General features: G+C 42.1%; 1 protein-coding gene across 1 annotated transcript in view; it reads left to right on the top strand.

Annotated features, from left to right (window-relative positions):
• Window positions 1-6,698: 6,698 nt before the first annotated feature.
• The window catches only part of LOC130115564 (cGMP-inhibited 3',5'-cyclic phosphodiesterase 3A-like), a 151,322-nt gene continuing 142,030 nt past the window's right edge, over window positions 6,699-15,990 (top strand). Inside the window, exon 1 of the mRNA XM_056283273.1 lies at window positions 6,699-6,880. Within this exon, the coding sequence (XP_056139248.1) occupies window positions 6,812-6,880 (69 nt within the window). The 5' untranslated portion in view covers window positions 6,699-6,811. The remainder of the gene's footprint in view (window positions 6,881-15,990) is intronic.

The following is a 15,990-nucleotide window of genomic DNA, read 5'->3' on the forward strand; positions in this document are numbered from 1 at the left end:
TATCCGTGTTTGTTTTACGTAATCCAGTGTATCCATTCAGAAGTACACAGATTCGCCACGCTGCGACCCAAGCAACGTAGCACGGCTGAATCAAGAGAGCGGCGACGCTGAGGTGGGTGCGTTACGTTGCCAACAGAAATGCTATAACTTTATACATGGTGTGATGTTGCTCAGCGACAGCATAATCAAACATGTTTTACAGTGAACAATATGCTTTTTATAACGCATAGCATAGGTTTAGACTTGTCCTTGCCGTCCAGCAGAGCTCCACCTTCACATTCACCTTCAGTCTCTGACTGAAGATGTCACCAAGATGAGTGATGAAACGTATCTGTCAGTAAACGTTGTATCCAGATGAACTGATTCAACCTTCTTTGATTTTCTTGCCTTGGTTATTGAGCATGCATCAAGACATCTGCACAGAAGACCTGCTTTGCAGTGGAGCCTCCATGTTTATAGTTTGAAGACCCCAGTTGTTTGAGCTATTATCATCATCATCTGTAGGGAGAGTTCAAAGATGGCGGAGAGACGAGGGGGAAGGGGAGAAGACGTGTTTGCTATGTGGTGAAAAAGCGTTATTACAATCCCACGGCATTTCTAGGCAAGACAGAACCAATAAAATGCATCACTTCCTGTGCATATTTTTTTCCCGGAAATGTTGCACCTGATCACAACCATTATAATACATGTTGCACAGGTGATCATAATAAGTTGATTAGGATGTCTGTCAAATTGTTGTCATGCAGTGACAGAAAGTTAAAAAATTGTATTTGTTGTGAAAATCTTGAAGTATAGTTGCAATATTTTTTCAATATGAACGGTGACTATATTTCCAGGCAACTATTTATTGTTTTTTTTATCTGTTTGCATGTATTACTGTATTCTTTTGTGTTGATGTTGTTGTACTGTTCTGTTTGTATCTTTCTGAAAACTTGATAAAAACTTAAGTGAGAAAAAAGAATGGTGACTATATTTAATCATCTGTGTTGATACATAAGCTTCACAACTAACTCAGTGACACAGTTACACTATTTTGAGTTCATTTTCACCTGTACAAATATGTAGAAATGCTGAAAACAACCAATATAGTACGATATGCTGAGAAGGAAAACATTTTGGTGACAGCTGTGTGCCTGATACATCCTCCACAAAGCACATGCTCTGAACACTCAGTCCACTTGAGAAAAAACAAACCGCAAAAATCAGCATTACATCTCAATGCCTGGAGGCGAAAGTGAAGACATCAGGGTTGATTTCAAGTGTACTCGATGTTTTAGTCAAATGTAAAGAAAACGGTTTCTTCTTCTTCCAAGGTAATGTCACTCAAGGCTTTTCCAGGAGCTGTATTTTGTGGCCCCTCTTCTATGGTCGAACCTGTTTTTGTTTTTTGTTTTTTCATGTGGCGTCCTTAGGCAATGAATAACTTGCCGTGCATTATTTAAATGCGTTAAAGTGTCTCGGTGTGCCACTGCCTTACCTTAAAGAGCGCTTGCTTGCGTGAAGCCGGAATGGCTCAGAGCAACACCTTCAAAAAACATTTTAGCCAAACATGGAGAGGCAAGAGGCAGGAAGCGAGGGAGAACACTCATCCCACTGCTGCACGGCCCTTGGAGACAGACAGACACACACACACACACACACACACACACACATAGAGGTACACATATGCACATAAACATAGGACACGGCAGAAGCAGCAAAATAGCAACACCCTTCTTTCTCTTTCAAGGGGCACAGGCAGTCTTTAGCCCCTAGCGATCAAATAACTGGCAAGTGATGTGTAGCTGGCCCAGTGTGTCACAGCGTGACAAATAGTTTCATGTGCCATTATCCAAAAAGGTTATGACAACAGGAACACATGCCATATAGTCGTAAAAGCAGAAGTATGTTCAGCAACACAGAAGGTGAGGTTGTAAATTTAGTCCATAGGGACGAGATGCTGATAAATCAAAAAAATGCGAGAGAAGTGACGAGTTCAGGTCACATTAAAACATGGTCATCGTGTCAATAACCTTGCATAGATAAGGCGAAAGGCCGAGGAATAATGCATGATACAATGCCTCCGTGTGTGTGTGTGTGTGTGTGTGTGTGTGTGTGTGTGTGTGTGTGGGTGTGTGTGTGGGTGTGTGTGTGTGTTGGGTCGATGTCTACCATAACCGAGCATATTAGTCAGCCATAACTCAGTTAAGATCGGACATCATTGTGAATCACCTTAGTTTTGGTAACCATGCAAAACGGCAGCGTTTTGAATATTCAGGATGCATTTTAGTTATAATTTTGGACTAATTTGAGTTTGATACAACCAGTATTCTCCCCTGATTCAGGAATAAAAGAGCGTCAGGTCCAAAATCTCCTCTTTGAAACTATATTTCGGGCAACCTGAGCTTAAACCAAGTATGTTATTACGCAGAGAATTTTTTTTTTTGGATGTGACTCGCAGCACATTTTGGTTCTCCATCAATCAGCTCATTTTGCAAAGGTTTGCATTTCTACACATTGTGCAGCTTTAAGGAAAGCACACATTGCTTTCACTTCACATTACATTAGCTTTGAGCGAAAGTGTGCCGCAGAACTATATAGCTGTTAAAATTAAAACCTTCCTAGTCCCATGTACGTAGGTCTTTTGTTTTATGAAGCCTTTGTTTTAGTTTTGTCACAACAAAAGATGCCCTACTATAAACCAGATATATCATAAATCTTGATCCCGGATGAAAGAGTAAAGTGAGATGTACTGTGATGTAGCACAAACATTTTTACATCCTGAAGCTCTTCTGACATGGGCCAAACATAAATAGAGACTTCCATACGGCATCTATATGCATCTGGGATTCCTCCAAGGCTCATTTTATGAGGATAATCATTTTCAGATACCCTGTGGAAATCTAAAATGAGAGAAAAAGAGGCCTGCGTTGAATCCTCCTGCAGGCCTTCACCAGGACAGATGACAATGAAACAACACGTCCCCAGCGGGACTGTGCCTGGAGAATATCTCATGAGGTGGATGTCTGAGAATGATATTTATATTAAGATAACTCTGCCAAGATGGGATTTACTGTGTAGGCATTGATTTACAGTTCTTGCCATCTGAATTAAACCCTGGAAAATGCTGAATCCTGTCCTCTAGTCTGCCTGCATCGCTTTGTAGAGTAACACATCAAGCCAAGGCACAGTCAAGTCAACAGGACAGGACTGACCTCTGTGTTTCAGCTTGTCCATACGCTGTGCAAAGCAATATTTTACTCAGGTTTATTCAAAAGCAGATGCAATATTCACAACACAGAAGACAGCTTTACTCCTCACTGCAGTGTAATGCTGAAACTTTCAAACCCATTTCATATCAAAGCATCTCTAATGTACCTCTGCAGAGCTTCACTTTTCCACTGACGGGAACCTGTTGGCTTGCATTGTTTCATTACGCTACTCTTTACAGATACATTTAGTTTTTTGTTTTTTTTTGGTTATTTTTTTACGTAAAAGGCCTGAAGCTTTGTTTGTGGTGTTACAAGGCAATGATGTGGGGCCTAATTTGAAAGCTTTAGGCAAAGACAACACAGACAAAAACAATTGTGGAAAGTTTTATTCTAACTTTAGATACATCCCACTTGTAGATTAGTACCAGTCATCAGACTCAAATCCTGGTGATTTTTTGCTGCAACCATTAAATTAGTCATGTCTACTTGTCATGTTGATGGGAAGCCTAGCCTGAAATTTAAATCTAATTTGACAATTTGGAAATAAATTTGGCTGGAGAGATCTTTCCTCTGACGTCATAGGGGCTGACACTTAAACAGAACAAAGGACTGTTTTCTATCAGATCCCATGTAGTTTGGTAAACATCTATTTGCTACTGTGTTCAGCTGTCTCACATGTTAGCGTCATACCATGAGTTCACATAATGTGAATCTGATTTTGTAATGCTATGTGTAAATGCATTTGCCTTTATATAGCTATATTATTAAGGCATATTATTAAGGCACAGAAAAAGTTGGAATCTCAAAATGACATAATAATAATAATAATAATAATAATAATGCATAATAGTTGTGGCTAGAGCCATTGTACTGCAACTTAATAAACATTTAACATGCTGAAAAATGTCCATCGTTTACAAATGTATGTATGTATGTATGTATGTATGTATGTATGTATGTATGTATGTATGTATGTATGTGTGTGTGTATGTATGTGTGTATGTGTGTGTGTATCTATCTATCTATCTATCTATCTATCTATCTATCTATCTATCTATCTATCTATCTATCTATCTATCTATCTATCTATCTATCTATCTATCTATCTATCTATCTATCTATCTATCTATCTATCTATCTATCTATCTATCTATCTATCTATCTATCTATCTATCTATCTATCTATTCTAATGCATCAAATTAATAGGTATTCATACTTTACAAAAAGGACAAAAAATTATTTGGGCCTTGTTTCCGACCTCTTTATCTTAAAGCTGCTCCTAAATGTATTCCTAACCCACTGTGTGGTCATCCATTAAGGTGATTTAGTAGCCAGTTAATACAAGACATCACGGTGGCAAAGCTGCACTAGCTAAACTAATATGGCACATATGTGGTTACAAAGTGTTTCAAAATGCAATTCTGGAATACTAAAACAGAACACTTCTAAAAGTCCTTCGATGGGAATGTCGTACAGTTGAAGGAACAACTGAAACACAGAAACATAATTTGTTTAAAAAGACACAACAGCACCGTGCACAGCGGTATGTGAGTGAGTACAGATGAGCGCTTATTAAAAATGCCCCTCTGATTCAGATATGGTTGCCCATGTACAGCTGCAGCAAAACCACCATTCTGCTTTAGTCTTACCCGTGGAATAACTAAAAGCTCTTTATTTCAGGCCCTGAGGTCAGCAAGCAATAACTTCATGTGTTGACGGTGCATGCTTTTTAATCCTCTCATAAATGTAGGCCAAAACAGGTGTACGCTACCAAATGTGCCTGGGTATCCCCCCAGAGGGTTACATGAGGTATTGTATAGTGCAACCCAAAATACAAAACACAACGGCAATGCCAGATGACAACAGATACTCCTATAAGCAGTGTCTTCTCTTCTTGTGTCTTTTCATATTTGCCCAAGAAAGAGAACTTGATGTATGCCGGCCGGCTAAAGGGAAGTGGATTTGGATGGTTTGAATTAGACTGATTCAGCGCTGTCTTCGGAAAACATGAATTTCAACACACAATCAATGAACTGATGATGCAATCGATCAATAATTTCATAACAGTATAATTAGGAATATTTTCAATTCTCATCGTTACCATTTCCATCATCACGAGCCCACAAGCAGCCAATAGTGCACAAGCTGTTTATCACGAAAGGTGTAACTTCCTCAGGACGGTGGACCCAAAGATGCTCCATCTTGCAGACAAGCCCAGGATGTCTCCATGTAAACATGGCTCCCATCCATGCTGCACTGAGTCACGGCCCGAGCAGACTGCAGCCTGCCGCTCAGCACCACCAAATGAGCAGGACAGCGGGAAGAGCTGAAACGTGACGAAGGAAGGGGATAGTGTCTTCGTAAGAGGAGGGAGGGAGAGAAGAGAAGAGAAGAGGCAGCGGCAGCGGCCTAGATGCGTGAAACGAAAGGGGGTCGCAATATTTCTGGCTCGCTTGTTGTTGATGAAGGGAGAATGAATGGGCAACTGGGGGCAAATGATGGGTTATGACAACGTTTTCAAACCGACACATTTGATCACAACTTTCGCAGGTGCAAAGCCCTGATGTAGACAGAATATCTGAACAAGCCGTGTGAATCCTATTCAAGGTTTGCTTGGTCAGGGGTGAACCTACTCAGTAACTTTGTACGCCAGACTATATGCATTATCACCGGACTGCGCATTATGACGGGATCTAACACGGTGTGATAAATAAAGTAAGACACACACAGACTAAATATACTTTCAGAAGTTCGCCTGACTGACTGACTGACTGACTGACAGACAGCCATGGCCTTGGAGGCAGACAGCGACAGGGGTTCATCAAGAGGCGCTCACGGAAAACGTCTCCGGGCGGCGTGGCAGCACGGTGGCTCGCGTGTCGGCCCCCCGCGCCGCGGGGCGGAGCGCGGGCCCGTCATACCGACCTCCCGCTGCGCGTCGTCTGCGCGCCGCGCCGCCGCCGCCGCCGCCTCCGTCCTCGCCGCTCTGTCGCTCGCATTGGTCGACTGGGATGCGGACGCGCGGCGCTGTGGCAACGACAACGGCAGCGAGCGCGACTGGTGTGTTTGCGTAGCGGCGGCGAGCTGCGCTGCGGAGCCGCGTTTCCTGACGGCGTGGTGCTTCGTCTTCCCGGGTTTCACCCTCGTATGTGCCTTCTTCTGGGTCGGGCTGTATCTCGTCCGCTGCGGAGTGCAGCTCCGCAAGGCGGTTTTCCTGCTTGCGGCGTGTTGCCTGGGCGAAGCCGCGGCGCACTGCGTACTGCGCGGCTCCGAGGAGCGGCTGCTGTCCCTGCCCGCCAACCTGCTTGTGCTCGGCTGTCTGGCCAGCGGGGCTCTGCTGGTCGTCCGACTGGACCAGGGAGTGTCCAGCCTTATCTTCATCAGCATCATCAGGGCCGTCTCCCTCCTCTCTCTGAGCGGGATCCGGACCAGCCGGAGACCCTACCTGGCCTACCTGCTGGGGCTGATCGGAGTTTTGCTTGCGCGGTATGCTGACCGGCTCCTGCCGGCCTCAGGGACCAGCGGGACGGGGTGCTGTGGCTCTGTGACCGGGGCGAAGGAGGAGGACATCCCGGTCTTCAAAAGGAGACGGAGGTCCAGCTCCATAGCGGCCTCGGAAATGATGGCTCATAGTCAGACCAACAAGTCCCACCGCCGGACCTCGCTGCCTTGCATTCCGCGGGACCAGGTCAGAGTCTTGTCAACTTTTGGCGTATGAAGTATATGCATCGATTGTTTTGTGCATGGAAACTTTTATCTTTTTTATTAAATGTTTTATCCCTCATAACCTTGTTAGTTGCAAAAGGCCTATGAAGCTTCAGGCATCCTGTCTCATGTTGGACATGGCATGCTTTACGCACGGTTTTCTTTATAACTAGCAAATCATCATCATCATCATCATCATCGGTATTCGTTATTTCAAATTAGGTTTACAGTTCCTAGGCGGTGTTTATACATGCCTTTCGCCTCCAACGAACTTAGCATTTGTTTATTTACCAGTAGCCTGTCATTTTGTGCACGCATGTGCACGTGAGTGATGATCTCACATTAACATTTAATTTGTTAACCTTGGACTAATCATAACCCTAACCCCAACCCTAAAATAACGTTGCTGATTTCTAACATGGATCTGATCGGATAAATGATGTGACAGCTCAGGGGCATCGTGTAATATTGTTGCTGTGAGAAGAGAAATCAGAGGAACATTCGTTACATACTGCAAGCAGTGATGTCTGATGCCTCTGTTCATTTAATTTACTTTAATTTGGTCGTGGCTGTGTTTATGTTGCTGATAAGCAACAGACGCTGCACTTAAGCTAACGCCAAGGTGGGGTGACTGATCAGCTGCACGGTATGAGACAATAGTTTAGGCTCGTCTGTTTTCTCCATCATGTGCCTGATGCTATTTTCATTAGTTGCTCTACAAGTAGTGTGCGAGAATAAGCGAGATCCAAGTGATCAGACGTCTGTCAGTGATGAATACAGTGAATATGCAGCGAATATACAGAGAATATGCAGTGAATATGCAGCAAATATGCAGTGAATATGTAGAGAATATGCAGTAAACATACAATGAATATGCAGTGAATATGTAGTGAATATACAGTGAATATACAGTGAATATGCAGTGAATATGTAGTGAATATACAGAATATGCAATGAATATGCAGAGAATATGCAGTCAACATACATTGAATATGCAGTGAATATGCAGTGATGAAGCTCAAATAAACAATACTTCGTGCCAGGGTCCTCATGATAACAGATTATAATTCAATTACCGGATCACAGTGTGGTTCGGATATAGGCCTCATCCTGTGTGATAGGCAGAACATGTGCCTTTCACTGTAGAATCAAAAAACAAATCATCATAACTGCAAAGTATTAGTGGTGATGGGAGAAGGCAGGCTAAGCATAAACAACACTTTTGACCTCAACTTCTGATGGTGAATGCCTCACATTATTTTTCAAACCCCACAATGTGAGGGCTTGCTAGCTTTTCCTGGTGAATGAAGAGAGCTTAACGAGTTTTTATGAACAGTTCTCTCTGAACCAAGAAACCAGAGGTCCTCAGCTCTGATCTGTGCATCTGTGATCATGTCAGGATGATTTACAACCTTGAGTGCCTACATTAGCAATAACAGGAAGGTAGGCTCTTTGAATGGGATGTCTCACTGTATTTGTAGACATTCATGCTAAGTGAGACTAATGTATAAAACCAACAATTCGGTACAATGATTCATAGAAAATCTTCTTTCAATCAGTCGACATTTCCGTGTTTCTATGAAATGCAACCACAACGGCAGCTTAACAGCTTAGCCAAGGTGTCAGTGCTTCCCTTCTCTTTGACAATAATGGATGCTCACTATGACAGACCAAAATGTCTTGCAACATGGGAGGTACTTGCATCAGCGCTCATGTTTAACCAGGCATGCCAGGTCACCGTTTGCGGTGCAACAGAGGTCATAAACAGACAATACTGCTCCAGATAACTAACTCCGAGACTGATGCAGCTCATCCAACCAGGCATCCAGCAGAGTATGAAAGATACACGAAATAGATCAAGATCTTTAGCAGATTAGTTGAAGAATATTTAGCTTGCACATCAAGTTAATTTCTTATACAACATGTGGATTCTTGGGTCTTATCCTACCTTTCTCCCTACAGTTGTATCACTCCCTCCTTAATAACAACCCTGAACCAAGAGGTAGGCTATGCAGCAAGTTTGCTGTCTCGCTCACTCACTTCACTTTCTCTTCTTGCCTTGGCTGGCGATGCTATGGGTGGACATCTTACCATGAGCAGATTAGATAATTTATCAAAGGAGGTCTGTTTACGTCACGGTAAAATGACTGAAAGTCTGTCACTCATCATCCTTTCATGTCCATGAATGTGTGCCGCCGTCAAGTCCATTCTCAAGTCCGTTCTCTGACTCGTCATAGATGCCACCTCCTATTGTGCTCATGCCCTCTAGTGACAAAGTCGAGATTAAACCTTAGTGCACTGAGCGGAGAGGATCAGAGGAAAGGTCACCATACTGCCCCAGGAAGCTGGAGATGGACAATGTAATGAGGTTTTTTTTTGGTTTTTTTTTTTGAGGTGAGAGAACAAAAATTGCCTCTTGTGAGCAATCATCATACTTATTTCTGAATGGCAAACTGTCTAGAGAAGTGTCCACTCCTTGTTTGTTTCCATTTAACTGAAGACATGGTTATTTGTTCTGTCTTGACCTTTTATCTGACCACTGTACTAGATTTTAGTTAGGGAGCTGTAGAAGGTATAGCAGCAATAGAGTTGTAGCTTTCTATTTTTCGTCTCATGTGTAGTTGGTATAATAGCCTTTGACATAGTGCATGCACAATTGAATAGAGGTAAGAACATTTTGAGCATAGCCGTCTTTATATTTCAGATTGTTTATTATCTTTGCTCGGTGAGTTCAGTGTTTAGTGAGTTGCTCCCACTCCTCATTATTAAGTGTCATCATACCCCGGTATCCTAATCTAATTATTTTGCCTTTTAGAAGAAGCCCGGAATGATTGTTTCCAGGGGAAAGGGTAATTTAGCCCTGATATTACTCAGTCAGTGTCTGGGCAAGTGATGGTAAGCCATTCTTGCCCTATTTTGGCCCAACACACAAAGCTCTGAGAGAAGAGTGCTTGATCCAGAATCCCACACCGAGTCCTATTTTACAATCAAATCCACTCAGCTGGAAGTGCACACCGATCCTTGATCAGCAGCCCTTTTCTGTGAGGTGCTTGACTGTATGTTGCCAATCGGTATCCAGGGAACCCTGTGTTAGTGGACTATCAGTACTATTAGAACAGCATCATTACCCATTCCACAAACTGGTCTGTGGAACAAGGTGACAGGGATGTTGACAAATTGGACTGCCTCCTCTCTAGCAGCACTTAGACATGCAGCTTCAAAATTCAAAAAGCCTCGAGATTTACCAGTTGCTGTACTGCGCATTTTGTAAGGCCCCCTAAAGTGACCAAGAGAGATCTGGGCTGGGCGCAGAGGCACACAGGGACATGGATGGTAAATGAAAACATCACTTTGCAACTCAATAAGGGGGTCAGTTTGTGATCCACAAAATAAAGCGATGCTTAATCATGACTCCAATAGACTCACAGAAGAGTTGACATTCATTAAGTCCATTTTGTCAACACACAGCTTCTCTCTCTCTCTCTCTCTCTCTCTCTCTCTCTCTCTCTCTCTCTCTCTCTCTCTCTCTCTCTCTCTCTCTCTCTCTCTCTCTCTCTCTCTCTCTCTCTCTCTCTCTCTCTCTCTCTCTCTCTCTCTCTCTCACACACACAGAGTTTAGCCACTTTGTCCACTGATAATGAAGTTCTCCAGAGTGCAGTTGCAGTTGTACCTGAGAGAAGTGGGGGTTTTCATCAAGCTGTGGTTGTGCAGTATTTATGAAGCAGACTGATGCAGCCTGCCAAGTTAGTGGCCAGTACAGCTAAGCTAGAAGCTGGAAAATAGCATGAGCTTTGCTCTTCCTGCTTTTTTTTTTTAGCTTAATAGGGTTCTTCTATTTGTTTTGCCATGTTTAACACATAGCATTATTATGTAAATGTGCTGAATGTTTTAGTGACATTTGTTCCCTAGATATTAAATATCAGTTTTAATATTGGTTTTAAATTGAATTGTAATCCATTGTGATCTTCCTGTATGTTATTCTAGAGAATGACAGAAGTTGTTTGTGTTTAAGCCAGGGTCCCGGTGGACCAGGGATTTAGACAAAAAGGCCTTTGCTAGTTGTTTTTGGGCTACATTCAATCTAAACACTCTCATTCTATTAGCAGACAACAACGGCCGTAAATAAGTTACTTGAGAAAAAAAGCAATCATACTCTTCTTCCAAGTGATTTGTTAGATATTAGTCTGCAGCTTTGGCTCTCTCCATCAGACAATGGCATTCATTTGCAGTAGTTGGCATGCAGTCTGTAGCCCCGTCTATGTGGCACAATAATAAACAACATCACAGTGCAGGTCAATCATGTCACAGTTTACTTAAAACTAGGTAGGTAAAGCAAATGTAGAGGGAAAAAAATCATCCCTTTTAGGAACTGATGTCATGTTTTGCATAAAGCTGCAGCATGTTAAATCACACGTGCATTGTCACATTATACAATATATCTGTGTTAGGTGTGTTAGTTGAGAGGGAGTGAGAGATTGTGACAGATTTTGAAGGGTAAAAATGTGCACAGGGTTCTATTTAAAGGAAGGCCCATGTTCTCTCATTGACGTACATCAGGTCCCAGTGAGCCACACATCCTGCCCTCGTTGCCAAAGGCTTTTTGACTATTTGAGACGGAGGATGTGATGGTTTGGTTGGGTGCTCTATGCAACATCAGTTTAATATCTTAATATATCCGGAGCTCATTGGAAAAACAGTTCTGTTGTATTACACGTTATTGTCTCCGTTATTGTCTCCCATTAGATCATCATCCCCTTCTATGGAGCTTTATTTAGACAGCTTGTCAAATTTTGGTAATGAGGCATTTTATGAAATTGAGATTGTTTTAAGTTGTAAAACCCCCTTATTGACTGGTTTCAGTTAAAAGATTGGAATTGTATTTGTTTGGTTTTATTTATACTCTTTATGTATTTGAAAAAATCAACACAGTATTAGCCAGGACAAAGATGCACTTGAGCCTAACTAAGATGGATCAATCTGTGCTAGTGCCTACTATATGAAAACTGCTCAAACTTTCTGCAGAAGTGTTAAAGAAGCAACCACTATGGCACAGAGCTTAAATAACCCCGAAGCTTAACCCGAGAATTCTTTATTGCAACATTTTAATTTCTAACGAAGAACACACGCAGCATTTTCACCGTCTGACGATAACTGGTTTAGATCAGCTTCGCATATCTTGCAAGTTTCACATTTATACTGTTACAGTGGAAGCAACATTTGATGTGCACTCCTTTGTTACCGCCACAGTTTTCAACAGGCTTTTTTTTTCTCAAGGGCTTGAAGGCAGAAGGATAAAAACAGCATTTTGGGCAAAAACAGATAGTAAGATCCTATTAAAACTCAAGATAAGCTAAATGCAGGACCATAACAGTGCAGACGACAGAACTGAATTAGGTAAAAAATAAATAAATTAATTAATTAACTGAAAAGCTAGGCTTTAAATAGGAGGATTTAAAATGATTGTACTGTTATTTTAGCAAGTAAGGTTAAAGGCTGATCATTATATATTGGTCAGTTTCACCGCTCTTAGTACAGGATTAAATTTGCAAGTTTAAATTTACTACCACTTAATCACAATGTGTGTTTGCATGCTGTTACAACTGGCTAGTATTAAAAATGAGGAAACTCTCTTGCTATTTTAAGGTTTGGGATAGTAAGGTTTGGAAGTGGATGACTGTTTGCTTGGCCGGTCACGTAACCAAAACAAGGCAGGGTCAAGCTCAAGCCGGTATCATATCTTTATTTATGCACTGGGAAAGAGTGCATGTTGTTTCCACAAGTAATAGAAGACATCTAAAATAACAAAACAATTATCTCCTCCTCTGATAACCTCTGCTGTGCTAATGTGAATAGACGGGGTCCTCTCACCAAAAGCAGTGATTTATTTATTTTGTATGTTAGTTAATATGAAACAGTAAGCATGTATGTTTTCTTTATTCATGATCAATTTGATGAACTAAGATGCCTTGATGATCACAAAAAAAACAAAAAAACAGTAAACATGGTACAATTTCCATCTAAAATGTTATAAATCTGTTTTAGAAATAATTACATTTATATTTTATATTTTATCATCTAGCAGATACTTTTATCCAAAGCGACTTACAGGGGAGTCAGCACATTTGGGTTTTCGTCTGTGTTCAGGTTCTGTTTGAAGAATTCCAGAAGATCCGTGTTGTTGTGTCTGGCCCTGAGTTGAGTGATGTTCGGCAACGTAATGTTTTCTAACTGCATGCACTCTGGCACGTTGGCTGCTTTAGCATCGAATGGCTTTGCAAAGATGTTCAGATACTCTTCTTTCGTTTTGACATCTTGAAATTGCTCGTTAAACTTTTCCAGCATGTGTGCACATTCTTCTGTGTACTCTGCCGGTGAAGGAGGTTTCTGTTCACAATGTTTGGGAAAGTGGTCTGTATTTCCCTTCTGAAGTTGTCCTTGCCATAGATTCAGTTTTGCTTTAAACAATTTCACATGTGAAAGGAGTGAAGACGTAATAAGCTGGTTGGCGCCTTGCAGCTCCACATTAAACTCAGAGAGATGGTGCCACTTTTTGTTGCTTAGCCCTGCTGCTGGTTTCCCCTTTGACTCCATGAAAATTTACCCTGCCTACCTGAGTTTGTAAAATCTCAAAAGCATGTTGCCTTTGCTCAGCCAGCGCACTTAATAGTAGTACACCAGATCTCCATGATCAGCTTCCAAACCCTAAATCTTTGAACCGTCGACTATTCGGTCTTCAAGGCTTAATGAAGTTGATGAAGAATAAGGAGGTTGTCATCAAATTCTTTAACCCTAGCAACTGTGCACACAACTTCTTCTAGTGGATAACACAGTGAGAAATAAATAAATCACTAAATCCAGATGGAGACTTGGACCGTGTATTGGCAAGAATTTGGGAATACGATTGGCATAACAACACACGCGTCACAATTCATTATACTTTGAGATATACTACAGACACTGATCTATTGTAACATTTTGTTAAAGTTTTATGAATATATAAATAAAAACATCAGTATGTATAAAATCAGAGTAATCACAGCCATATCTGGTGGGGCACAAGACTGCACCAGCCACCTAGTGGTTGGAGATTTAAATAACACATTTAAGTCGATTCCACTGCTACGGCTCTTTTTGTGTATCTTAAGAATTGATGCAGCATTTATGAAAATCAACACAATATTGTGTTAGACAGTACTGTGATAACCAAGTTTATCAATATTTTCTTACACCCTTAATGGAGATGTGTCATATCCATCCATCCATCCATCCATCTATCCATTATCCAAGCCGCTTATCCTAATTAGGGTTGCGGAATGCTGGAGCCTGTCCCAGCAGTCATTGGGCCACAGGCAGGGAGACACCCTGGACAGGCCGCCAGTCCATCCCAGGGCTGACACACACACACACACACACACACACACACACACACACACACACCTAGGGACAATTTTGTACGGCTGATTCACCTGAGCTACATGTCTTTGGACTGTGGGAGGAAACCAGTTTTGGTATTGTTACCAAACTCCTCTGTGAGCCAGCCATGGCTGGGTCACCATCAGCTTTCACATTACTCAGTTTTTTGAAAGACAAATCATAGTCTTTCATTACTGTTAAACCTTTTCATAAATGTCCTCACCTCTAGTAATGTCCTGTATGGCCGCCCGAGCAAGCAGGTCATCTCGTGTGTCAAAGACATCTGTGATTCCCCAAGAAAAAATGGCCAGCTGCCTTGCATCGGTGATGTCCATTGTCTTATCCATGAGAGTGAGTCAAACTTGAACTTGGAAGCAGACTGTTTGAGAGATTTCTCAACATCTAGTGTCACCGTGTCCCATGTCTCGGTTCGATATGACACAGTCCAGCGAGACAAGCTAACATTCTACAGTAACTTCAGCTTTTCGGGGATGTAAGCTCTGCAGTAGCAACCACACACACTTTCACAAATTCTGCTTCAGGAAAGTGGCCTCAGCCTTCAGCAAATGAGTTAGCTAACCACAAAACTGGCCTGTGCGACACTATCCATCTTCTTTCGGGGCTTGGAAAAAAGTTTCCTACCGGACATTCAAATTTCCTTTGGTGCTTGGTTTTTCTGAATTTGCACTGGGCCCTGAAAGGCTTCATACTGGGGATGTTTAGCGGGAAATATCTATAAAAATTCTCTTTTATTTTAACTGTAGAATTTCATTAAAGTTCAAACACACTGGGTTGGGCAACACTTCAACAAAAAGATAATCTTCAGCCCATTCATTGTGAAACAAATGAAACTCATCATCAACTTTCCTTTCAAAGATGGCTAACTGGTAATGCTAAAGTTTTGGTTGCCACAGTCAGTAACACATTGTAAGAAATGAAACGTGGATTAATTTCAAGGTCAGTGTTGGCTATGCTAATGCATGTGAAATTTAATTTCTTCGATCATTTGTACAAATGCAGTACAAAAATTGCATACGTATGGATTAATGGTAATTTAGAATTTTGCCATTAATATTCCAGAACAAAAAATCCCCCATGTAGGTCCTCTGAGAAATTGCATTGGCCATGTAAAAATGTAAGGGGGTCCATAAATAGCCTGGGGACCTGAGGTCCCCTACCCAAGCCATAGACTGAAAACAGAAATAAATGAAAGTAAGAAAGACAGCAAGCCACAGAGGGGTTAGTGCCATGCAGAGAGGGGGCAGTGGGGGAGTGGGAGGCAGTGAGACTGTGATATGGTGAGAGAGGTAGCATGTCAGACATGGTGAGAGAGGTAGCATGTCAGACATGGTGAGAGAGGCATGGTGAGAGAGGTAGCATGTGAGACGTGGTGAGAGAGGTAGCATGTGAGACATGGTGAGAGAGGCAGCATGTGAGACGTGGCGAGGGAGGTAGCATGTGAGACGTGGCGAGAGAGGTAGCATGTGAGACGTGGCGAGAGAGGTAGCATGTGAGACGTGGCGAGAGAGGTAGCATGTGAGACGTGGTGAGAGAGGTAGCATGTGAGACGTGGTGAGAGAGGCAGCATGTGAGACATGGCGAGAGAGGTAGCATGTGAGACATGGCGAGAGAGGTAGCATGTGAGACATGGCGAGAGAGGTAGCATGTGGGACATGGTGA

Source organism: Lampris incognitus, chromosome 7 (genome assembly GCF_029633865.1).
Source record: "Lampris incognitus isolate fLamInc1 chromosome 7, fLamInc1.hap2, whole genome shotgun sequence".
Classification (NCBI taxonomy): Eukaryota; Metazoa; Chordata; class Actinopteri; order Lampriformes; family Lampridae; genus Lampris; species Lampris incognitus.